We start from the raw sequence: 26,524 nt of genomic DNA, 5'->3' as shown, positions 1-26,524 counted from the left end.
ATGACCTTCTGGGGTCCCTTCCAACCCTGATATTCTATGATTCTATGACTAGTTTAACTAAGTTAGGCATAAACTAATCAAACCTTTGTCCATTCCCCCAAGTGAACCTGCATTTCTCTCCTCCTGACCTCTACTTTCCTCCCTCCCTTACCCCAATTATTTGTGAATTGTGGGGCCAATCTGAACTAGGTCTGATACCTCTCCTTTGAACTGTTTGCACCCTCTGTCATCTGGATCTAGAATGTAAGATTTGCAAACTGATCTGTTCTGGGATTTTGCAAGCAAAAATTCAAAATAGAGGTGAGAGGTTTAATGTGGACTCTAACAGACCCTGCATATTTCTGTGAAAAATTGGAGGAGGGATGGGACAGAGGTCGGGGGGTAGGGGGGAGTTGCTTCCTAGTGGGTAATGACCCTTTCTTAGGGTATGTCTACTCAGCAGCTGGGAGGGTGCTCCCTAATGAAGGTGGACAGCCCTTGTCCAGCTTGAGCTAGCACATTAAATATAGCAGTGTGGCTGCGGTGACATAGGTGGTAACTTGGGCTAGCTGCCCAAATACAATCCTGCTGAACCCGTGAGTACATATGTGGGTGGCTAGCCCAGGCTCCCACCAATGCTGCTGGAGTCATATTGCTATTTTTAGCATACTAGCTCGAGTAGAGCTATAGTGTGTCTGTCTACCTACACTAGGAAGCACCCTCCAAGCTGCTGGGTAGACATACCCCTGGAGACTTTGGCCAGTATAAGTCTAAATATCCAGACTTTCTTATGTCTATCTAAAGTGAACGTCAGGTTTCTTGAGATGGGAGCATCACTTATTTTAACCACGCAGTCAGAAATGTTGGTTTAGAGGTTAGGTAACTAATAGCTGTCTCGTATACCTTTCCTGTTTCCTACTGTGAACTGAGTATGATCCTAGTCTCTATGAACAAGAGTGAAGGACAAGAACAGCAAGAGTTTGAGTCTAGGTTGAAGTACAATGGCACAGCCATGTTGGAAAACTTCACAGAGCCTTTAATTGCAATATCTGCTTCTAGCCAGTGTAATCCGCACTTTCAGAAGCCTCAAACTCACCCTCACCAAAATCAATAAGCATGATGCAGGTTTACAGTTTAGCTCTTAATGACTGTTAGAAACGCTGTTAGAGTGTTCACATTCCAGGAATAGATATACCCTTCTTTTGGCAAGATAAATGTAACCATAGTAACAAAAGTCTCTTAGAATGCCTTAGCTTTACTGTAAGTTTCACTGTGAAAGTTTGAACTCCATAAATAGAAACCCAGTGGCTTTCTGCAGTTCCTGTTATTTCAGAATATTTTGCTTGTAATACACTTTGAGTTCAGTGCCATGGGCCCCAGATGTTTCTCAATACATGTATGAAAATAAGTTTGGACTTCACTTATGACCTGATTAAATCATAACCAGGCATTTGGTCTCTGTGGAACAGGATGTGTGGGAGATTCAAATATGAAATATGTACTGCTTGGAGGAACATTTTTACCATTAAATGTTCTTAGTGCCTTCTTAATTCTTGGTACATTCTTCAGTTTTAAACAATTCCATAATTGGACTTTGTGTAATCTCCAGGATCCTGTCCTAGATACAAATATTTAAGTATAATTCATTAGTTGAATCCTGGTTGTACAGAAACGTTTATCAAGCTTACACAGAGTCAGTAGCATCACAAGTAAACACACGTTTAAATCCCAGTACATAAAGCTACCACTTTATGGGTGGTGTGGGAGGGGATATAGTTTGACTCAGTTAAAAGATACTTAAAGCCAGATAATCAGCGAAATGCACATGGACATTTAATTGGGTAAGCACTTTGAAAGGTAACTTTTAAAAATATTCGGATGCATGAGCCTAATGATCAGCATTGTTTAATAATGTATGTGCCCTGCTATGCAATATTTTAACTGGAGATGAGATATGATTAAAATACTGGCTACTTGCAGGTGATGATGGATGTTCCCACTAAAATCTCCCCTGACTCTAGACTGTGAATTGAAAGGGGGGATACATGTTTTCACATAAATCCTAATCCAGTTGTGTTTCACATCATGTGGTCACCTAATTTAAGATTTTATAATGGTCTTGCCATCATGATTGTGATCTAATTCTCTGAAGTAACACTACTTTGGAAAGGGGACAAAAAATACTTACAGGAATGAACAGAAGATGGAATCTTCATTGATTCAGAGGAACACTGTAGAAGTAAAATAGATGTACTGCCTGTGGTTCAATGAACATCCCTGCACTGTGTTTCAGTGTCATTTTTCAAAGATTTATTTCTCAGAAGTCTGTCTTATTTAACCAGTTCTTCAGTTTTCAAAGTTGAGGCATTTTCTAATTCCCAAGTGTAGCAAAGTCTGTAAAATATGGACATTGTAGTTTGTTTTATTGTCATTTTGCAGCAACTTCATTCTCAATGTGATAAATTCATAATTTTAGCTTCCAGTTTTATACTTATTAGAAACTAAACTAAAGCAAATATCTGAGAGTGTTTTTAGAAAACGCACACTTGAAAATACCTGAAATTTGCTATGTTTGTAATATTGAAAATGGTAGACCCTAGGGACCTTCCATACTTTCTGGAGCTCATCCTCAGAAGCACAGAACTTCAAATGGGACTAATATTGAGACATTTGAAAGAAAATAAATTGCTTAAATCCTTATTAGAAATCTATTTATAACTTGCAAAAAATTACCCATAATTTGTCTTAAAAATAAAAACCTAAAATCAGAAGGAACTCCTTACCTCCTCCCAAAAGATGGAAATTTGAAAGGTTAGGCAGAATGCCTAAAGCATTTTTAAGTTTTGTTTTCCAACTGGCTACCTGTGCACAGAAAACTATTAATCAGAACATTCTTCTCTTTCTTACTTCTAGTTTTCACGAGTTTTAAAAAATAGAGCATGGCCTACCTTTAAACAGGCTAAGTCAAAGATCTCACCACTTCACAGCAGCGATTTCTGTCCAACCAACTGCCATATCAATGTAATGGAAGTCTCTTATCCTAAAACCTCAACTTCTCTTGGTAGTGCCTTTGGTGTGCAGCTAGACAGCAGAAAGCATTCTTCACAAGAGAAAGAAAACAAAAATAGTGAGCAAGGTAAGCCAGAATGCCCACCTATACTTGAACGAAGCATATCTACCAACTCTCCTAGTTTATAGTTTTCAGATTTAACCAGTTCTGGGCACTATCTCAATATTAAACATAAGGACACTCCACTAAGAAATGGCTATATATGGCTAGTATGGACTTGCTTATAAATTTATAAGAAATGCTTGATATAATTGTGTACTAACGCTTTCCTTTCCTTTCCTTACATGGCACACTAATATGCAAAATTGTAAGTCCCTCCTCTTTACCAAGAACAGATTAGCTAATTTTTCCACATTTATACTTCCAACATTGAATTTGTAAGATAAAATATGAAAAATTAATATTTTAATCAGGTAATTATTTCCAGTTATAGGTTTGACTTATAAAAGTAATTTGTGTTGAAAGATAGAAGATGTTAACATTATTTACATCACATGCAGGTAAATTGAGTCCCATGGTTTACATACAACATACCATTACCACCATGGCAGCTCCTTCAGGACACTCCCTAGGTCAACAGGAAGGCCATGGTCTGAGATATCTGTTAAAGGAAGAGGACTTAGAAACACAAGATGTCTATCAGAAATTGTTGGGCAAATTGCAAACTGCACTGAAAGAGGTGGAAACATGTGTCGCTCAGATAGATGAGTAAGTAAATGATACCATCTGTATATGCCTTTAATGTCCCATGGGATATACTGATAAATCAAATGTGGGCATTCCAAACTATGGATGCATAAACTTGCCTGGTCTAATCTGAACCCATCTGAACGTTGTTGCATGAGATCAGCAGAAGCAGTTCCTGTTCATATTCAAGTAGAACTACAACGGTCCAATGAATTTAAGTGCAGACAATTTTGAACTTTGTTCTCTCTTGCTCTCTTTTTTCTTTCTTTTTGAGCCTGACATAGTTTCTGCTTTGCTTCATTGAACCACTATAGCTTTTCTCTTGGATGTGGAAACAATAACTGTTTGGGGGGCGGAAGAAGAGGCAATATGAGATCCATGTTGTCTCTCAGACTTCACTAGGACAGAAAACAAGAGCAAAGGAACAAAATATATTTTTTATTTAAGTTTTGTGGCACTACTGAATGGCTTTAAATTTAAACCTAAATTTGATAAAAATACAAATACTAGAAGCTTTTTTTAACCAATAAATTAGATTCACTTAGTCAGCAAGAGCTAATATTCGATGATTTCCCAGGAGCAGAAATACTTGGAACTAGAACAGCTGCTTCCAAGACCAGTAAACTTTTCTAAGGACTGGCCCTTGATCAGTGCTCAGGAAGAAAAATAATCAATACCTCCTTTGGAGGTAAGCAGTGATGTACATCTTGTTTCCAAAGGGCTAAACTGTGTTTTTTCTCCCTCTCCTCCCTCCCCCCGCCCCCAATGTGTGCTGTATAGTGTAACAGGTTTGAAGTGGTTAAATGAAAGTAAATACAGCTTTGGGTTTGCAAAAGAATGTAAGAGATAAATCTCCACTCCCCATGTCTTTACACATAATTTAACTAATTAATTTAGCAAATCAGAAATAAAATCTTTTCATTGCTGATGGGCACAAAAATAAAGCAGCAGCATTATAATGTCTTAAAATTGTCAGTCTTCTTTAAAGTTATAAAATGATCAATAAGTTTTATATCTGAAGGCTCAATTAATATTTCAGTAGTTTCTGTTTACTTAGGCTATCATTGGTTTCCCCTTTGCTCCCTAGAGTTTGCATAAAGCCTCAGGGACTTCTGAGCTGTCTTTCATACGAGCATGAACGTGCTATCTATAAGAATATATAAATTTTATGGGTCACACAGTTGCAAACGTAAACAGTACACGAGAATCTGGATTAATGTTTTTCTTCATTAACAGAGTCTCTGTACATTGAACTGGTAGGAAAACCTGTATAAGGGGCAAAGATTTATTTTAAAGGTTTTACACTTTACTGACTCTAAGCATCAGACTTTTCATCTTTATTCCCTGTGGACTTTGACTGCACTGCAAGAGTTTGATTGTCTTGGAGGAAAGTAGTTCTGTACAGGAAGCAGGATACCCAAGTGGCCTACTTAAAAGCTCCAAACAGGAAGAATGGGAAAGATGGAGGCCAGTATAGTCTGGGTGTGAACTGTTAATACAGTACACCATATACTGCTAACAACACATCATGACCATTAGTTCTTAGGGTGAAAGAGGGAATGTTAAGAAATAAAACACATAAAATAATACAAAATAATTAAATCATTCTGCTTGAATCAAAATATTTGAATGTGTTCTTTAATAACCGTGTGTGTGTGTGTGTATATATATATGTACATTTAAACAAACTTCAAGTTTATAACTACTGCAGAATTCTTGTTCTTAGATTTGCTTTATGGTGTAAAAATAAAATTAAAATCAATATTTGCTGAATTGTTTACTATTTATTATTATTACTGTGATTGGTTTCCAATGTACTCGGTACTGTATAAACAAAAGATGTTCAGGGAAAAAGTCTGTGTCACAGCAATTAATTTTAGGGATTGAGAATGCTATACAAAAAATGATCAAATGATTTCTTCAGAAACTCTGGATGAAATCCTGGGCCTGTTGAATCAGTGGCAAAACTTTCATTAACTTCAACAGGGCCAGATTTCATTGTGTGTGTGAGAGAGAGGGAGATTATGCTTAATATATAGTACAAATTATATGCTCCCAGTGGTACAGAAAATTAACATTATAGGGATAATCTACACTCTGATATTGTGCCTCTCAAATGACGATTTTAAAACCTTTGAAGAACTACTTAAATCTCAATCAGTTTCTGAGACAATATATTATTTATGTACACTCAAAGATTTTATGGCTTAACATTGAGTTAGTTTTTTAAATGTTGTGTTACACAGAATGTCTAAAACCATTGTGTTAGCAGAATTCTGAGTGTGAAGGAAAATATGTTCATTCAGAAAAAATCACTTCCCTATATGGCAATCAGTCAGGGTGTGCTGAGTTTGGGGAACAAAACTTTGCAAAGCAGTTTGGAATTGCATTGATTTCAAGTAGATTATATTCATCAAGGCAGTGGAGAGATTAGTAGTTTGGTACTGATGTGGCTCTGTAGCTGAACAAAGTTATTAGGTATGTTATTATCTTTTCATTAGTGTTTAGAATTGGTATATGCTGCTTTCCTCAGTTAGACCTGTGCGAATCTCACAAAACGGGATGTAAAATTTTACGGTGCTTTTAATCAGAAATGTCCTTCATTAATTTTGATTGATAAAATGCCTTTAGCATCAGTGATTTATTGTGTAGGTAGGTTTCAGAGTAACAGCCGTGTTAGTCTGTATTTGCAAAAAAAGAAAAGGAGTACTTGTGGCACCTTAGAGACTAACCAATATATTTGAGCATAAGCTTTCGTTATTGTGTAGGTAGAGAGTGTAAAGAAGGGAAATTGTATAAACTGCCTTTTAAAAACCAAAGAGGATATTTTCAGTCTCACGAATACAAGTGTTTTGCAGTTTCTCTTTAGAACTAAAATTTTAGAGGTAAAGATGTCATATGTAAAGATATGATATCACCTACACTTGTGTCCTTGAAATATATTTGATCTTGGGTTAGAAGCAGAGCACTTGCCAACACTACCAAGCCAACCGTGGTGACAGCTGTTACTTAACAACCACAGTATAGTATAGGGATACAATTCAAAGTTTTTAAACTATTTTTGAACATAGCCCGGCAACTGCTAATTTAAAAGATATCTAGAAAGGACTTGTTGCAGAAGTATAATGCTGCATCTAATTTTTTGTTCAAATGTAATTAATGTTAATCTTCCTTTGCACTTTTGATTTCCAGTAACTGGAATTAAAATAACATTGCATATATTAGTTTTTTCTTTCAGAAAGTCTATTAGAACATTTGTTTCACAGGATGAAGATGAATAACTATATAGTAGTATGACATTCATTGTGGTATTTGTACATGTTCAGGTGTAAAAATTTCCACAGCTTTTGGGTGTCAATTGATCACATCAAGTTTCAAATGGTGCTCTACATAGAGGCTTGTGGATAAGTACAATAGAACCCTGTTTATCTGACTCTCCACTATCTGGCTCTCTGTATTAACCGAACGACCAGTGCACACAGGTCCACAAGTGAGCGATCTCTCCTCTGGCTGCTAGATGACGTTGCAGCCTTGCACTTTCTCATTCTCCAGACTATCTGAATTTTTTATTTATCCAATTTGGCCCTGGTCCCAATTAGATAAGATAAATGGGGTTCTGCTGTAATCAAATTAATAACGGTATGATTCAGAGAGGTGCTCTCCATAAACATGATAGCACAGCACTACCTAATTGGTTATGGCAAATCAAGTGACACATCACTTTATTTGACCAGTTATGGTGGTGTGGTCATTTGGAATGTTGATGAAGGTACGGACTTTAAAATAAAATTTCCCAGAACCTTTTATTAGAATAGGGTGGAATGACACATGAAAGGTAGTAAATTGGGTACCATAACCATTTAGTAAGTAATTACCTGTTTTTGCACAGAGAAATGTTTCCTGCAGTTCATTTCCTAGTTTTGCATGTGCAACTGTATGGTTTATGTTTATAATTAGTCACCAAAAGTTCAAGGATATACTATGGTAACTTTTTTTCCCCAAGAAGAATAATTGGTTTATTGCAAGACTTACTGTTTTGTATTGCTGTTGTGTTGCTTTGATTGAAGCATGATTTTGACTCATTAAACTTTTGTTGTTGTTTTTTACAGTAGTGTCTTTTATTTATTTATTTATTTTTGCTTTAGTTGGCTATAATTTTACAATGGACACGAGTCGGAATTAAAAAACAGGTTTTGTGGCCTTTTCATAGGGAACAAAATAATGGAAAAGAACAACAGAGAAATGTAGTGTTGCATGTTGGACGACAATGATAATTATCATCAGCTTACTTTTGAAAAAATGCCTTCATCCCGATTAATTTTGTCACATTGCAGCCTTCTCTCTTCAATAACCTATTCTCCCAAATCAGAACGTAAAACACCCGAGCCCTTAATACCAGCAGACAGTGACAATGAAAAGGGAGAAAGGAATGGGAAAAGGGTCTGTTTCAATGTAGCAGGTGATGAGCAGGAAGATTCTGGTCATGACACCATCAGCAACAGGGATTCATACAGGTGATTTTACTAATAACCTTTTTTATTTCAATCCGTCGGATATAGCAGCATAAGGTGCAGCATTGTAGATTTTCAAAATGGCTGTAAAGAATATCAGAATACAATGGTTATTACTTCTTGTAAAGGGAGAATTTTATATTTTAGTAATCAAGATGGATTACTTTCTACTGTAATACAAGTCTTTTCCTGTAATAATAACTAGAGATGGACCTTTACCAGAACTCTGGATCTGAATATCCCAAGAGGATCATAGCCAGAACAGGATCCAGAAATGGATCCATTTGCCAGGTTCTGATTCAGTCTGCTGCAGAACATAGAAACAGACAGTTTTGGCTATGGTGTTCTGTAGTGGAATTAGGCCCAAACAAACCCCAAAATGTTTGTCATTTTGAGTCAGATGCCAGATCTAATCTCAATCACAGTTAAAGACCTGAATACAAATCTGAACCCCAACATTTAACTCTGGTAACATCCCAGTCTAAAAATTGCTGGATCATCCTATCTCTAGTACTAACAATAATAAAAGCTTTACTATGGAATTAAAATATATAATACTTTGAAAAGGAAGCAGTATTCATAGCAACTGTGGACATTTTCCAGTACTTAGAATGAAGAATGGATTATGTAAATGCACTTGATGTATATTCAGTTTAACTTCACTTTGCAATTAAAACAAAATTATTTCTATATTACTAGGGTCAAAAAGTAAAAAAGTCTCTAAGAATGGTGGAATAGTAGCAGCACTCTTTGTTATTTTGAAGACCAATTTCATGAGCTAAGATTTGATTACTGCAGCATGGCTGGTGTGAATTTCAGTTTGGTGTCTGAAGTGGAAGGAACTAAATGCTTCTTAGATCATCTGCTTTAGTCTGATCCCAGCCTTCTGTTATCTTTTTAACATGTGTGTAAAAACTACCCCCCAAACAAACAAACAAAAAACCCTCAGATTCCCATGCACATAATACCAATCATTAGTGCAACTGTCACTTATGACAATGGATTTTTTAAAAATATTATCTAATGTAGTTAAATGAACAACCAGCAAATTCCAATAAATCACTGTAAATGCAATTGAAATGTTAGAAAAAATACCACACCCTGTCTCTGTGTGAGAGCAGACATTATGGGAAATGTAGGACATTTTCATTTATTGGTTGTGTTCTTATGCAAACTTCTATTAAACACTACAATACAATACTTATGCAGAAATATATAGCTAAGAAGTGGTTAAATCTGATTTTCCCCCATGTTTTATTTTTTTGTGCTTTGTTCAGTCCCATTTTAAATGACTCTAGTGATGAGCTTTCCACCATTCTCCCCTGGGAGACTTTTCCAAAGTCTGTTAGAGCTCATCATCAGAAAATATTTCTTAATATCCAGCCAGAAATTCTCATTTCTCTTAGGGACTCTATTCTAGAAACATTTTGTTACCAACATGGTTTCAGTCATTTAGTGGACAGCACCCTAAATTATATACCCCTCATACCATCCAAAAATGCTCTTCCCTCTCTGTACTATTAATGTATATGTAAACAATATATAAATATAATAATCATATAAAATGGAGTCCCATTTTATGAACTTTGTCATGCATGATATGAAGTAGGGCATGCATTTGGAACTCTGCAGCCATTTTAAACTAAATGCTTTTATAGAATAGAATTTAGAATCATAGAGTTTAAAACTGGGAGGGACTGGCCGGCCATCTAGTCTGACCTCTTGTGTATCACAAGCTGCCAAACACCCTTCAGCCACCCCCATACCAACCCCAACAGCCAGAATTAGACCAAAGTATTACAGCTCTCAGGAGATTCAGCTATTATGTGCCACTGGCGGAGAATAAGGGACTGAGATGCATCAAAGCCCAGTGCCCCTGTAATTGCAGGAAATTGATTGAGAGGTACCTTGATGATGAGTTTCTCTTACATTCATGGGACATTGTGGGCTCTCTCTGCTAGATAATTACTTTAACACCTGAAAACTCTTACATTTAAACCAAATACTCCGTTGCTGATTAGATGATATGGCTGACTTGGTTGCTGTTACAGCCTGTGGGTTCAAATCCATTTGGAAATATGTTTACAACAAAATCTTAGATTTTTTCCCCTGTGTGTGATATGGATGAATTCATTCTCACTCCTTGTAGAGAAACACAAATTTGGGATTAAAAAAAAATCACGACTGTACAGTGATGTGGTATTTTTGTTACTGCAGAGAAGTCTCCATATAATCAGATACAGGGAGAAGTAAAATCCCCACCACTACCACCTGCCCCCTACTCTATTTACACAGGAATCCTGATCCTGCAACTGGATTCAGATGAGTAGACTTTTGTACTCACAGAGAGTTCCAGAGAAGTCACTGGGGCTTTATGCAGGTTCAGAAGTCCACCAGCACTTATCCTATTGCACTGCCAGTAGCTCATATACCATAGTTTGGTTAAAGGGAGAAAATTGTCAATTTTAATCTTGTTGTTTAATAGTTTAATTATTTTCATAACCTAATTATGAATACTGTCTGCAAGTCTTAAACCAGCATGCTTCATCATTTATAAGAGTTATGGGGTAGGTAGGTGTACAGAATTTAAATGTGGAGAAATTAACACATTTGAGGCCACATTTCCAAAATCAGCCACTCATCTGCATGAAAAGTTACTTGATTTATATGTGGAATTGTATATTTTCAATGTGAAATTACTTGTTCACACACATGAGGTGGGGACAACTGAAGCATCTATTCTGAGAATCTAGCCTTCAGAGTCTTATCAGAAACAAATAGTAGTTCTTGCATATTTTGTATGATGTCATAAACTTAAAGTCAAGGGTAGAGCATTGTAAAAGACCTCGGCAAGAGAGGAAAGTTTAAGAAAAAGGAAAGGCACTATACTTTTTGTGCTTTGATATAGTACATGTACATCATGACATACTATTTTGTTTTGTTTTTCAAGTGATTGCAATAGCAACAGGAACTCCATTGCCTCATTCACCAGCATTTGCAGTAGCCAGTGCAGTTCTTACTTTCACAGTGATGAAATGGACTCAGGTAAGATTAAAAAATACTCTACAAATTCCTCTGTTCATTCCTCTGGAGATAGTTCTTGTTTGTTTTATTCATAGGCATGTCTGTCTTCATCATGGTAAGTGGCAAGAGTATAACATTTCACTTCTGTTTAGTGTATGTTGCACTTTTAGCCTTTCTGTATAACAAAGCCAATTTTCCAATCCAGCTGAAAATATAGTGGATTAGAAAAAGATGTCAGAGACTCATTTTAACCAGCTTTCCACTTTGGCCTGGGCAATGCATTATGTTGCTCAAAAGAAGAGGAATTTTACATAAAAGGGAGTTCTGTCTCAGACAGGAAACAAGACTCTGAATACAAAATACCACTGTGTACAAATGCTGGGGAGAGTAAGACCGCAGAAAGGCACACTCACCATAATGTTCTATTCTATGTCAAGGTTGAACACATTTAATTTAAATAATCATAGATGCAAATTCTTACCTATTTGCCACTTGATAGTTCCTTTTTAGTTTTAATGCGATATTTATCCCTCTTTAAAAACTACTGAACTATCAGAGCCATTTCACTAGCAATAGCATTAAGATTGTGAAATATTTGCAGGGTCCTTATAAAAATGTTAGGTCAGTGCATTCAGTGACTCTGGTCTAGGTGGTATAAATAGCTAGCTGATATTTCAGCGATCTTGCATTTTTCTTTCAGAGAACTGTGGTCTAGTTGGTGGAACACAGATCAGGGACACCTGATTCCTAGGTTCTGTTCCCAACTTTTACAATATGGCTTGGGCATTTTGCTTAAAGTTTCTGGTCCTTAGTGTATACAAAAGTACAAATAATACAATAGTTACCTACTTCACAAAGGGTGGTGTGTGATTTATTGTACAGATGCCATTTTGTTATTGTTGTTTACTTTTGCTACATTATGAAAATAGTATACAAAAGAATCTCACAGATTAGTGTAAAGAGCTAAATAGAGAAGGTTCTAAAAGCTTAAGGATCAGCTTGTGTGCATAGCAGAGTAGCCCAGATCTGTATGATTTTGAAAAGTATGCTGAGACCTGAATTATTATTTAAAATATTTTACACACAGGTGATGAACTTCCCTTAAGTGTTCGGATTTCTCATGATAAACAGGACAAACTTCATAGCTGTTTGGAGCATCTTTTTGGTCAGGTATGAGATTTTTTTTCTTAGACTGCTTAACAGTATTGGTCTATATTCAAACCATCAGGGAAAAACTGGCTGCAGCAAGTGGGTTGTTTTTTTTTCTGCTTCTGCTTTCCACTGTTTACTTGAATGATATGTATTTATTCTTTATCCTTTCCTGGGCTACTAACCCAGAATTACTGAAGAGAACAGTTCCTTAGATTTATCCTCACAAATTTTCTAGTCTTGTGTTGTTAGCTACAGCCAACATTTAAATTAGTTACAAACAAATATAAAGTAATCATTTTTTCACTATTCATTTTTTCTCATTCAGAGCAGATCTTTCTAAAATTGCTATGAAAAAGGCAAGCCACTCACAGAACTTTGATCCTAACAGGTAGATTCAATTGTCAATCTTCTGAAAGGACCAGCTGTAATGAGGGCCTTTGAACAAACCAAGTTCTTCACGCCAGGTCGAGGCCTGCAAGGTAACATTTAAAGCTAACTACTAAAATCAACAGGTGGCACAAAGAGATACAGGGCACATTTGTATGAATATATAGTATTTGATTTGGATGTTAAAGAACAACCCAATCTTTTCTGTTCATGTTATGTTCTGGAATAATTGCCATTCAAAATTTTTATTACATAGCTATTACTATTCTTAGCTGGTCCATTTTCACTTTCCTTGCATAAGGCATTTAGGTGTTCTTGAAAGTTAAGCTGAAATTACAGCCTGTGAATTGAATATAAAACTGCTGAGGCTTTGAAGCAAAAAACAGTGTTAACATATTACAAGTGTTTTTCTGATTCATGTGATTTCTGTCCTAGCAACTGAAGCACTTTCTGATTATATTTAACTATTTATTTCTGGCCTTTTCTATCTTTGTGGATTTTTCTTCTTGTAAAATGGTACTTCATAAATAATAAGCAACACTTCAGCGTGAATTCTTATTCCAAATATTAATTATTTAAAATCATTCTAGGTGCAGTTTGTGGCCCTGATCTTGCTGAGAGTTATGTACAGGATTAACTTTGGGTCTACAACATGCTCCTATATGTGTAGGTCCAAAGTTAATCATATACATAAGTGTTAAGTCTAAACTTAAACGTGTGTGAAGTCTTTGCAGGATTAAAGCCATTTAGCAGGATTGATACACTTTTAAAAATTGCTACTGAAAGGCTTTTTGGGTGAACTGAGTTTGAAAAAAGACTGTATGGGAGATTGGGAAATACAACTGAATGTTGTGTGGGTAACAGAAATAATGCTACTATAAAATGCTTTGGTTTCTGCTTTCAACTTTCAACAAATAAAATGCATTAATTAGAGAGGGTCATTGATCAGATCCTTAGCTTTCATAAATCAGCATAGCTCCACTGAAGCCAGTGAAGCTACACCCTTATACACCAGCTTGTTATCTGACCCTCTGATGCATCATGCCCTTCCACTCACTGACCCTGCAGTGAGTCTGCCCAGAAGTTAATACAGACATAGTGAGATTTCTTTCTAGCAAATATTTACATTTTTAGAACGTTTAAAGTTGTTTATAGGGAAAGGTTGGTATGACCCACAGATGGCATATATTTTTCATTGTTTTCAGACTGAATGCCTCGCAAAATTTTCCATGAGAAACCTTTCAGAAAATATTATTTAATTATAAATGTGCAACTAGGTACAAGATATGAAATATCCAATATAAATACCCCAAAAGATATCCATTTCACAAAGATGATTTAGAATGAGAATAAAAAAAAGGGAGGCTGTATATTCTGTGTGACAATGCAGCTTTATATAGATATACCATAATAATATCAGGGATACTTTTAGTGATCTGAAGGCTAGTCTAGGTTAAACAGCCAAAGTTTCTGTGTTAAGTAAGGAAGATTATTTTTCTGATAATTTTGTTACAGCTTATTGTCCACTATTATATGAATTCTTGAGTGGATGTGATAAAGGTTTAACAAAACACTTAAACTGTGAAACACGTAGTTGAATTCATGTGTTATTTAAATTACTTATTACTGATGTATGTTGACTTTTTGTATGGGTATTTAGTTAATTAAATTATCTGAAAAGGTACAGGTAACATCACTCAAGACAAAATTTCAGGAAATTGCAGGCACTTCTTAATGTTTAGACTATTCTAAATGTTTAGAAAGAAATACAGTGGATTTCTGAGGTTTAAACTAAAGAGAGATTTTTTGCCGTTGCTTAGAGTTTCAGCAGGAAATGGAACCTAAACTTTGCTGTCCAAAGAGATTACGACTTCACATCAAGCAAGATCCTTGGAACCTTCCCAGCAGTGTCCAAAATCTTGCACAGAATATAAGAAAATTTGTTGAAGGTCAGTAAGAAAAACCTAACCCTCAATAAACTCATAGCTAATGAGGGAGAGCGGAGGAAGGATATAATGGGTTTATGTGGTCTATGAGGCAAGGTCTGCAGAGTAGCATGTAGCCAAGAGGAAATTTCTAAATTCCAGCACAGTTTGTATCTCAGTAGCAAGACTAATGGATAGTAGTTTAAATCAGAGATTCTCAAATTATGGGGTACGTCTCGGGAGGTGTGGGCCTGTATCAGGGGAGGTGCCTGTTGCCCGTCTTTTGGCCAGAGTGTGGTGCTGCGTGTCAGAGTGAATCCTGAAATCTGCTCAGCCTGGGAAGGGGCAGAGGGAGCCAGGGCTGCACCCATGGAGAAGTGCAGGAATGGGGGCATACCAGAGGCCAGGGGTACCAGCAGGGGTGAAAGTATCTTAAAGGATTTACCGGTATGCTGAAGTCCTGAGCAGGGGGCATGACCTCAATTTGAAGAGGTGGGGTCTTTAAATAACCGGGCCCTTTTAATCCAGATTTAAAGGCCCCTGGGCTCCAGCTGCAGTAGAGGCGGCTGGGAGCCCTGGGCCCTTTAAATCACCCCTGTAGCTACTAGCTGCAGAGGCAGCTGGGTGCCCTGGGGCTCAGGGGAGATTTAAAGGGCCTGGGGCTCCGGCCACTGCAGGGAGCCCTGGGCCCTTTAAATCGCCACCCAAGCCCTGCCACCGCTACCCCAGGGCTCCGGCAGCGGGGCTCGGGTGGCTATTTAAAGGGCCCAGGGCTCCGGCCGCTGCAGGGAGCCCTGGGCCCTTTAAATCACCAGCTTGGGGAAGCTGATCTGGTCTGGCATGGCATACCGGCTGTTGCTGGTACACCGTACTGTACCGTACCGGCTTACTTTCACCTCTGGATACCAGGGAAAGCAGCTTTCAGGTGCTACTCTGCTCCACCCAGGGCTATGCTCCCCAGCATGGCCCTCTCTGCTGCAGTGCAGCAGCTCCCCTGCTTCCCCATTTCCCTCCCTCAACATCACAGGACCTCTCATGCCCCCCATTTTATTCCTATGCTGCTGTCTAGCTCATCCAGAGCTCCTCCATCTCCCCTGGTGTACCTCCCTTTGGCTGAAGCACTCCCTGCATTATCCTAAGGGCTCTCCTCCATCCCCATGTGCCTCCTCTTCTCAGCCCTGCCCTGCAGTAATGGTGTTGTAGATCCCCTTCTTCTCCCCAGTCCCCACCCCCATCACAGCCCTGTCCTGCAATATCCTGGGGGATTCGCATCATTCACTGCAGAACTACGGCTAGTTCCTGGGCAGTAGGGCTGGGTGAACTGGGCTTACCAGAAGGGTTCTCTTTCTGGTCCTCTGAAGCTGTCCATTTCTGAGTCAGTGCCCCCATCAAGGCAGCAGTCCTTGTGTGAAGTGGGCTCTGAACTCTGCTGAGGTCCTTGGTGTCCCCTTCCTTCCCATTCCCAGGGAAAAGCCAACAGGGGTCAGGGTCCCTGTGGCTGTTTAGGTCAGGTCTCAGGAGGATCTGGGGCCCTGTGCGGTTTCTTTTGGGGTGATGCACTGCCTTCCCCATGGTAACCGTCTAGTTCCAGCTGGTGATAGTGGTGGTCAGTCCTGGCTACTAATTCAGCATCCCCTTCGACTTCCTGCTGCACTGGACCTACACAGAGCTCCAGATGGTTGCCTTCACCTAATAGGCCACATGCACTAAAGGGGGCCCCTGTTCCCTACCTGTAGGCCCAGCATCCAGGAGCCCATCTCTCTTCATCCTTGGGCCCCAGAGATCTGAGGGTCGGGGGAGGTGTTGCACGGCAAGTGGGGATTATGATGACCTAAAATGTTTGTGCAGTTTAATTTTAGCTGCTGCAGTTTGTACTCTTTTTAACAGATCTGCAAGATAACACACCTGTACTCTTACTATAATTATATTGATCAAAGCCCTTCTACTTTATTACTTGTATCATTGCAAAAGATAGGATTTTCAGTTAGTTATTTGTGTTGTCTTAATAAACTGTGGAGAGATGCAATGTTGTTGTTTTCCTTAGTTTAGGGAAGCTCACTATGACAAAATCTGAGAATACCTAATTGAAATAATATTTCAGGGGGTAGCTAAGGAGAGGTGCCAGCAGAAGCGTGAGAAGCAAAAGCAAATATTGTATTGTCTGAGTAACGGGCACCAGGGGAATTCGGACCCTTAGATGAAGATGCCGAGTGATTCCAACACCTATTGTAGTTAGTGGTCCTGATTCTGTTCCCACTGAATTCAATAGGAACGCTAATGTTCAAAGGGAGCATAACAGGCCTGATAGAATGTGAGTGTGCATTTCACAGGACATGCTCAGCACTTTGCAGGACCTGCCTTTTTGAGTGTACTGTTTGATAAAGAAGCAATGGAAAAGAGAAGCTTAAGGGATTTATAAAACTATGCACTGGAATATTGCAACATGCATCTCTTTGTGGGAACCAAAGCCAGCTGTAGATTGCTTCAGTCCAAGGTTAAAATTATTTTGTGAGTACATTTAGCAGCTTCATTTTATTGGCTAATTTCCATGACATCCCATGATGAAACTGCTCAATTTCAGACTACAAAAATAATTTGTGATATGCTTTATAAATATAAACTTTAAAAACCATAAGAACATAAGAATGGCCATACTGGGTCAGACCAAAGGTCCATCTAGACCAGTATCCTGTCTTCCGACAGTGGCCTGGGGAAGCTGCTGTTACTTATACAGACCTGAGAGCCTGTCTAAGTTGTGATGTTGGTGTCTCCAGCTCTCAAGTAGCACAGGATCAGGAGAGCACAAAGCAGGCTTGAAGCAACTTTCAAAGTCCCTTCCCCTGGGCTGCAAGTTTTGTGCTGTGCCTCTGAATTTCATGCCATTTGTTGTCTCCACAAATGATCAAGATATTTACAGACAGACTAGCCAGCCTGCAGTTCTATTTCTGACTGAAACTAATATGAGGTTTGATCAGCGAATTTAAAGTTACTTAACCTCCCTTTTGCTCTTTTATTTGTCTGATTCTGAAAGAACAGAAATTGGTCCCTAACTCATTTTTATATTTTTCATTTTAAGACAAAAATTATTTCAAGCCAAAAGGTGAATTGAACTTTCTCCCAGATCTGTATTTCAATGATCAGGCACAAAATACAGGAGTCAGTCAATTAAAAAATTATTCATGGTTTTTCTATTTAGTGTTTTAAAATGTTTTATATTTGCGCTCTGTGTGGCTGGTTGAAAGTCCATTCTTTGTTAGGCCATTAGTGTACTCTTTAAATGAGTGTGTTCAATAGAATTTCAGTTGTAAGTAGGTGAATCTTCATATTTCTACATAAGCAGAAGTTAAGTGACTATATTTAATAGGGAGAAACGAGGATATTTGTCTCTTGAGTCAGATTTAGGTTTTGTGGTAAGTAGCTGAGGAAGCCCACAAACCCTCTTTGGTTACCACCTAAAGAAATGTTGTTTAGTGGTGAATGATGCTCTAGTGGTTGAAAACTTGTTTAACCATTATTGATGTTAAATAAGTGAATCCATTTGTTGAAAACTGACTCCAGTGCTTAGATTTTAATAGAAATCTCAGAAGTGGTTGTATTTTCTTGTTGATAGTTCTATTGCCTTGAATACCACGCTATATTAAATTAGAATGATTCACTATTTAAAGCAGATGGAGATATAGGAACCCCACAAAAGTCATGTTTAACTTTTACATTGCATTGTTTTTTAATTTCTGTTGTGTAATAAATAGGAAGAAAAGAGAAATTCTTAATACCTTCAGGATGGTCTTTATAGTCTGTCAATTTTATTATTACTATTGGAATTGGGTGAACACGTCAAAAATATTCATGAATATGCACTCAGATTTTATTAAAATATTTTCCTGGGAAGTAAATAAAAAAAATTATTGTTGACCTGATTTATAGAGGTCTGGTTTATTATAGGCTCACGAGTGATCTGACTAGGAGATAATCAGGTTCTTATCCTGAAATCAGATCACAGAATTAGAGAATGTAGAGAGTTCAATAATTCGTAAGGACTCTTGGGGTGTGTGGCAAGAACACTCATGTTGAGGACAAAGCCAAGCTTTAGAGATTTTTATTAAAATAAAGGAAAAAGTCATCAAAGCTCCAAACCATAGAATCAAAAAGAAATAATACAGTTCTATGGGTACCTATGGTATCATTCCTTACAAAAGCTACTTTAGGCTAGCATACTTATACCCTTTCTTGGTGACCTGGTGATGGGAGACAAAGGACCAGCCTTGTCTCTGGCATGCCAAATGAGTCCAATCATCCAGGTTCCTCAGTGCTGAGATGGTGGAGAGAAGGCTTAAATGTAGAGTATCTAAGCTATACTGCAAAATCTAAGCTGGTAGCTAAACAAAATAGGAACTAAAAGAACGAAACTCCACATGGTGGTTTGCCCTCTTAGAGGGTTTTGGCACTATCCTCAATATTCATGTCAGTGCCCAACCTTCCATGCCCAAATCTTATTTCCTCACCCACATAAGTCTTCGGGTACACTTACTCTATAGGCTAGTGATATATATCTCATTCCTGAAACCTGTTACCTTTGGCCTGAACCGTTATTTCCATGTTCTTGTGGTGTACATTGTGGTTACTGGTATGTCTCAGAATTTTAGTAAACACATTTAATTCTTCAAAGTCTAAAAGTGTAACCAGTAGGCCATTTACCTATGCCAAAGGTTACAAGCACTCATGCTAACTTGCTCTAGCTAATCATACAGGATACAGGTCTGTAGGTTCTTTGCGTTACAGCCAAATATAATGGAGCAATGTCTACTGAAATTATTCAATACAAAAATATAATCCAAAATAATAGAATCAAACCAATAAAGAGAAAACAGGATATATAATATAGCAAGCTAGCAGGCTAGCCCTATGGGCTACAGTCAAAATCTCTTACTATAGAAACTTTTATCCTATAATATGGTTAACTAGAAGAGGGGAAAATCTGGCAGTATAAGTCAGCCTTGAAAGGCTAATAAATGGAGGGAATTTTTAGGAGGAATGTGAGGCTGAATGAGGCACAGGTTCAAGAAGGATATTACTAGACCCTAGGTAATTGGCTCAAGAAAAGGTGACGACTCATTTGTGGGAGAAAGTGGCTAGACGTACCAAGTTGTCAGACCAGGGAGTAGCAGATGAGACAAATTGTGAGCAGTAGCTGACCTGTGCAGATGCCTGAAGATGAAGAGTTTGAATTTGATGTGGAAGAGGTCAGAAGCCAATGCAGGGATTAAGGGAATAACATTATCAAAGAGGCAGAAAAAGAGGATTAATTTAGCTGCAGCATGTTAGATGGACATGAGGGCCATACCATAAGAATCAGCCAACCCAGAGAGAAGGAAGTTGCAATAGTTCAGGTCAGATGACTCAGATAGGAGCCAGGATGTTAGCAAGAAGTCTGGAGAGGGAGGGACATTTTACAGTATTATTAAGGAAAATGTGACAGGGCTTAATAGCCTGGATGTGGTGGAAAGTAGAGAAAGAAATTGAATATAACAGTAAGGGTGCATTATTAGGGTCCTCAATGGTCTGTAGAGTTTTCTACAGAGATGAAAAGGGGAAGGACTGAGAAAGGTCTATGAGAAAAGATTGAGTTCTGTTTTTGCATTGTTCACTTGGAGTTGGTGACTAGATATCCAGGAAAAAATCGGAAGATCATTGATTCTGACACCAAAAGTTTCTGGGCCCAGGAGTCAGAGAGGCAAATGTACTGGGACATAATGAGGCTTTTCAGGCAACAAACACAAATGCTGAAGTATCTTGCTAACCTACAGGTCCAACAGTCATGTGCTCACCTTCCTTTACAGTCAATGGGGAACTTCATTTTAGCAGCTCCCTACATTTCCCCGCCCCCACAACTTTCTATGTGTCATCATGGACCACAACCCTTCCTTCACCACTCCACATGGGTGGACAGTAAGTAAAACTACAGCTTCACATACACTGAACTGTGAGAACCATAGTTGGTGTTTGTTTGGCTGAAATTGGCTGAAATGGACACACATGTTTTCTAGTGTTCTATTTTTAAAGTTCTGTTCCAAGTTTGCTCTGTATTGTTTTTTAATTGCACATTATTTTTGCACTGTTTTTGTTACACAATCATTTTTTACTTTTGGAAATTTCATCTTTATTGCTTCATAACAGATGCAGCAAAATGCCTGGTTCTACTGAAAGCACACATTAATTGTAATTGAACAGGACCACAGGACTATAGGTTTCAGTGCAAAACACATAATTATAAATGTACAATAAGCACCACATAATTCATAGGTTCATTAAAAGAGACAATGTGATATTCATAAATGTATACCAAGCACTAAACTGTTCCTACCAACTCCCCAAACTTCAGGACCTGGTAGAGCACTGTCCAGCACAGCACATTACTATGTTGATGGATAAGTGCCCTTTCAGGACCTCCCTGAGCAGCATAGCTCCATGGTGAATTCTTGTGGTGGCCCTTGTGTCTGGCTATTCAAAGTCAGCAGGCAACTGCTCCACCTTTGCTCTTTCCAGCTTGCTTCACAGATATTATGCAGGACACCACAGGCAGCTGCAACCATTGGGATCTTTTTCTCAGTGAGATGGAATCTAATAAACAAACATTTCCAACACCCCTTCAGTCTACTGAAAGCACATTCACTTGTCATTCTGCACCTGCTGAGACAGTAGTTGAATCTTTCCTTGGCATTGTCAGGATGGCCAGTATATGGCTTCATGAGCCAGGGAAGCAAAAGATAGGCTGGATCACCCAGGATCACTATTGGCTTTTCAAGATTGCCAACAGTAATCTACTGGACAGGAAAGAATGTCCTGGCTTGCAGCTGTCTGAATAGTCCTGTGTTCTTAAACATGCAAGTGTTATGCATCTTCCCTGAGTAACCCACATTGATATCGGTAAAGCATCTCTGATGATCTACCAAAATTTGAGTAACCATAGAAGTATAGCCCTGTCTATTGATGTACTGTGTTGCAAGGTGGGCTGGTGCCACAACAGGGAAATGTGCCTTTGGTATGGTGTTCACCCCACACAGGACTGGAAGGGGTTAAGATGCCAGGTAGACCTGTTAACTCCACAAGCTGCACCTGGAGGAAGCGCCAGGGGGCAGGGATTGATTGCAAGCAGGCTCAGCTGGGAAGGAAGAGGCGAGGCCTATAAAACCAGGAAACTGGCAACAGATGGGGGCTGCAGTCACTCTCTGGGAGAGGAGAGGAGAGGTGTGTTTGGGCTGGAAAACCCAGAGAAGGGGGGTGGCCAGGAAGGTAGGGAAGGACTCAGGGAAAAGCAGTCAGGTGTAGACGGGAACAGACTTTGACTTCTGGATAGAGGGTCCCTGAGCCAGAACCCAGAGTAGAGGGCGGGCCCGGGTTCCCCTGCCAGCCACTGAGGGAGTGGCACTATAAGGCAATGAATGGGAAAATTGCCTAGGACTGCTGAAGGAAGACTTTGGTACCCCAGAAGGGGGAAACACACTGAGTGACTGGCTAGAGGGCTGAGTTATGAAGAGGACGCTGCGGTTCCTGGAGTGAGAGAGGGACTGCAGACCAGAGAGAGAGAGAGAGACGGAGAGACAGAATGCAACTGTGGGAGGGGCATTGACTTGCTGAGCTATTCCTCAAAACGATCAGGTGGAGGTGCCATCCTAGTGGTGAGTGCACCACCCTGTCACAGTGCCGTCTGTCATCTCACCACAGTTCAAGAACTCCGTAGCTGCAAATCCATGCACAATGCCCTGCACATTGCCTAGTATCGCAGTCTTGCACAGCAGGATGCTATTGATGGCCTTGCACACTTGCATGGCAACAGCTTCTCCTGTGAATTTTCCAACTGCAAAATGACTTCCCACTGACCAGGAGCAATCTGGCATTGCAAGCTTCCATATTGTGACTGCCACTCGCTTCTCGACTGTCAATGCGCAGGTCTCATTCTCATGTCCCAGCACTGGGGGGCAGGGTTGAGTTTGGGACATAGATGCAGGAAGGTGGCTTTTTACATCCAAAAGTTCTGCAGTCACTGTTGTCTCAGACCTGCATTACAATGTGATCCCACCTGACAGTGCTTGTTTCTCGGGTCCAGAAGTGATGCTCCACTGTATGCAACTGCTCCAAGAATGCCACCAACAATCTTGAATTGATTTTCTTTGTGTCTTTTAGCAATCTGTCCTCAAAGAAATCATCATGTGCGCTGTTGTTGAGGTACTTCTGTGACTGCAAATACTGGAGGACCGATAGTCCTGTGCCATGTTCATGTCAGTAGTGCAGAGCTGTACTGGCTCCATGCTCCTGTCAGATGGTGGGCAGCAAAAAGTGTCACATGGGTTTGTGGGATTTAAAATACAGTAGTAAAAATTACGGGATTGGGATAGAGAAAGTTGAATGATGGCTACTTGTCCCCCTAAATCCCAAAGTTCCCTGCACGACTCATTTCTGCTCCACAACATATTGCGAAAATCCCCCAAAAGGCATTGCACTGGAGGGTGGCTCTTGGCACACTGGGATACCTACCCATGGCACACCACATTTTGTCTTGACACGAGTGTTTCTTGTGAGTATGCAAAGCGCTGATGCAAACAGCCAAGTATGCACATGCAGGAGCAATGGAGTAACTGTGGCAGCTTTACACCAATGTAGCTTATGTCATCCAAAGTTTGGAACATAGACATGGCCTAATTCCTTTGTGCTCCTGTTTGGGGCAGTGTTTGCAATTAGCTTTGCAACAAGGCCATCTGGACAAAACCTCAGCTTATGGCCATGGCCATACTTATGGCCAGGCCTACATGTGGTTGTGAAATCATAGCACTGCAGTTTCTCCCACAATCTGGCAAGCCTGTCTCAGGATTTCTGAATCTATAGAGCCATTGCAGGGAAGCATGAACTGTCTTGACCATAAACTTCCTCCCATACAAATCATGATTAAAATGTTCTATCGATTTTAATGAGAGCTAGGAGTTCTGTTTAGGGATGCAATTATTTCAGAAAAACGTAGACTTTTGTAATAATAAGCTACGATCTCTCAGGTCACTTGTGTTCTTATGTTAATACTGCCCCAAATTGAAAGCATTAGCATCTGTGTCCAATGTGAAAGGAGGTTTAAATCATGGGTAGGCCACAACAGTTCAATCACCAGAGCCTTTCAACCCTGGAAATGCTTCATCACACACTGCTGACCGCTGAAATGTTTTCCCTTTTTCACTTAACCTATGCAGTGTTTTTGCAATATTGGCAAACCCACAAGTGAATCGTCTGTAAAGGGAGCCATAGCCCTTTAAAACACTGCACATCTGAGAGTGTCTGGAGAGTTGACCAGCTCTATACAGCCTCAGTTTTCTTTTTGTCGGTGAAGATTCCCTCCTCACTAATTATGTGCCCAGGGTACATTACCTTTTTGCAACAACTCACATTTCTTTGGGCTCCATTTCAAAAAGGCTGCCTTCAGCTTATCAAAGACCATTTGTAAATTCTTTAGTTCCTGTTCAAATGTTTTAGCAGGCACCAGGATATCATCTAGGTATAACAGACAGGCTGAAAGGAGCATGCCAGGTAATACCCTTTCTATTAGCCTCACAGATCACTTTAAATTGCCACAAGTATCACCCTGTGAAAGCATTTCCCCCATCTTTTGGATACACTCCCACTTGCCAGTAGCCACTTATAAGGTCCTGCGTGGAAAACCAGATTACACCTGCTACAACATCCAGAGTATCATCTATTGGAGGTAATGGATAAGAATGGTTTAAATTGACCTCATTCAATTTTCTATAAATCCACATAGAATTTGGTGCTGCCATCCTTTTTCTTAACCATAACTATGGGTAAGGCCCAAGGACTCATTGAAGACTCAAATAGCCTTCCTGGTACATTGCCTTAGTGGTCTAAGAACGTAACATAAGAATGGCCATACTGGGTCAAACCAAAGGTCGATCTAGCCCAGTATCTCGTCTTCTGACAGTGGCCAAAGCCAGGTGCCCCAAGAGGAATGAACAGATCAGGAGATCATCAAGTGATCCATCCCCCATTGCCCATTCCCAGCTTCTGGCAAACAGAGGCTAGGGACACCATTCCTTTCCATCCTGACTAATAGCTATTGGTGGACCTATCCTCCAGGAACTTATCTAGTTCTTTTATGAACCCTGTTATAATCTTGGCCTTCACAACATCCTCTGGCAAAGAGATCCACAGGTTGATTGTGCAGTGTGTGAAAAAATACTTCCTTTTGTTTGTTTTAAACCTGCTGCCTATTAATTTCATTTGGTGACCCATGGTTATTGTGTTATGAGAAGGAGTAAATAACACTTCCTTATTTACTTTCTCCACACCACTCATGCATTTTATAGATGTCAATCATATTCCCCCTTAGTCATCTTTTTTCCAAGCTGAAAAGTCCCAGTCTTATTAATCTCTCCTCATATGGCAGCTCTTCCATACCCCTGATCATTTTTGTTGCCCTTTTCTGAACCTTTTCCAATTCCAATGTATCTTTTTTGAGATGGGGTGACCACATCTGCACGCAGTATTCAAGATGTGGGCGTACCATGGATTTGTATAGTGGCAATATGATATTTTCTGTTTTATTATCTATCACTTTCTTAATGATTCCCAACATTCTGTTCACTTTTTTTGACTGCTGATACATATTGAGTGGATGTTTTCAGAAAATTGTCCACAATGACTCCAAGATCTCTTTCTTGAGTGGTAACAGTTAACTTAGACTCCATCATTTTATATGTATATTTGGGATTATGTTTTCCAATGTGCATTACTTTGCATTTATCAACATTTAATTTCATCTGCCATTTTGTTGCCCAGTCATCCAGTTTTGAAAGATCCTTTTGTAGCTCTTTACAGTCTGCCTGGGACTTAAATATCTTGAGTAGTTTTGTATCATCTGCAAATTTTGCCAGCTCACTATTTATCCCTTTTTCCAGATCAGTTATGAATATGTTAAATAGGACTGGACCCAGTACAGACCTTTGGGGGACACCACTATTTACCTCTCTCCATTCTGAAAACTGACCATTTATTCCTACTGTTTGTTTCCTCTTTTAACCAGTTACCAGTCCTTGAGAGGACCTTCACTCTTATCCCATGACAGCTTACTTTGCTTGAGAGCCTTTGATGCGGGACCTTGTCAAAGGCTTTCTGAAAATTTAAGTACACTGGATCCCCCTTGTCTACATGCTTGTTGATCCTCTCAAAGAATTCTAGTAGATTCATGAGGTATGGTTTCCCTTTCCAAAAACCATGTTGACTCTTCCCCAACAAATTATGTTCATCTATGTGTCTGACCATTTTGATTTTTACTATACTGTAGTTTCAACCAGTTTTCCCAGTACTGAAGTTAGGCTCACCTGCCTGTACTTGCCAGTATCACCTCTGGAACCCTTTTTTAAACGTCTGATGTGCCTCATCCCTTTTTGCTCCTGGTAACTGGTGAGGTGGCTGTTTAATTGGTCGTTTTCTCCCAGAATCAATCTCGCCTTGGACCAGTGCAGTAAAACCTGTTGGGCCCAGTCCGATTCAACAACTCCTAATTCCTAACCAGAAGGTCTTGACTTAGATTTTTCTGCTGCTACCCATTTAAGCTGGAACAAGCCCAGTTGAAGCAGGGGTGGATTAGAGTTTTTTGGGGCCCCTGGGCCAGAGCAAGCAGGGTCCCCTCCTTATAGCTTCTACGTGCAGTCCCGTCCCACCCCCCACACCGACCCCACGCCGCTCCTGCTGGGGAAAAGGGGTCGGGGCGCGGGGGCTTGCCCTGCTTTGCC

At 39.4% G+C, this 26,524-nt stretch overlaps 1 protein-coding gene across 11 annotated transcripts in view; it reads left to right on the top strand.

Moving 5' to 3' along the window:
• The window catches only part of PREX2 (phosphatidylinositol-3,4,5-trisphosphate dependent Rac exchange factor 2), a 328,942-nt gene that overhangs the window by 176,903 nt on the left and 125,515 nt on the right, over positions 1-26,524 (top strand). For 9 of the 11 annotated variants that reach the window (XR_012157169.1, XR_012157170.1, XM_073330905.1 and 6 more), the window contains 7 exons: positions 2,893-3,115; positions 3,550-3,757; positions 8,071-8,250; positions 11,198-11,292; positions 12,359-12,441; positions 12,812-12,902; positions 14,631-14,759. Coding sequence is in view for 9 of the 11 variants with exons in the window: in XM_073330905.1 (XP_073187006.1) it covers positions 2,893-3,115; positions 3,550-3,757; positions 8,071-8,250; positions 11,198-11,292; positions 12,359-12,441; positions 12,812-12,902; positions 14,631-14,759 (1,009 nt within the window). In the remaining 2 variants the exon portion in view is untranslated. Of the gene's footprint in view, positions 1-2,892; positions 3,116-3,549; positions 3,758-8,070; positions 8,251-11,197; positions 11,293-12,358; positions 12,442-12,811; positions 12,903-14,630; positions 14,760-16,836; positions 17,110-22,916; positions 22,979-26,524 lie in introns of those variants that run through there. The other 2 variants (XM_073330911.1, XM_073330912.1) reach the window with 2 other exon arrangements.

This window comes from Lepidochelys kempii, chromosome 2, assembly GCF_965140265.1.
Source record: "Lepidochelys kempii isolate rLepKem1 chromosome 2, rLepKem1.hap2, whole genome shotgun sequence".
NCBI lineage: Eukaryota > Metazoa > Chordata > Testudines > Cheloniidae > Lepidochelys > Lepidochelys kempii.
The sequence above is the reverse complement of the archived record's forward strand: the minus strand, read 5'-3'. Positions and strand labels throughout refer to the sequence as shown.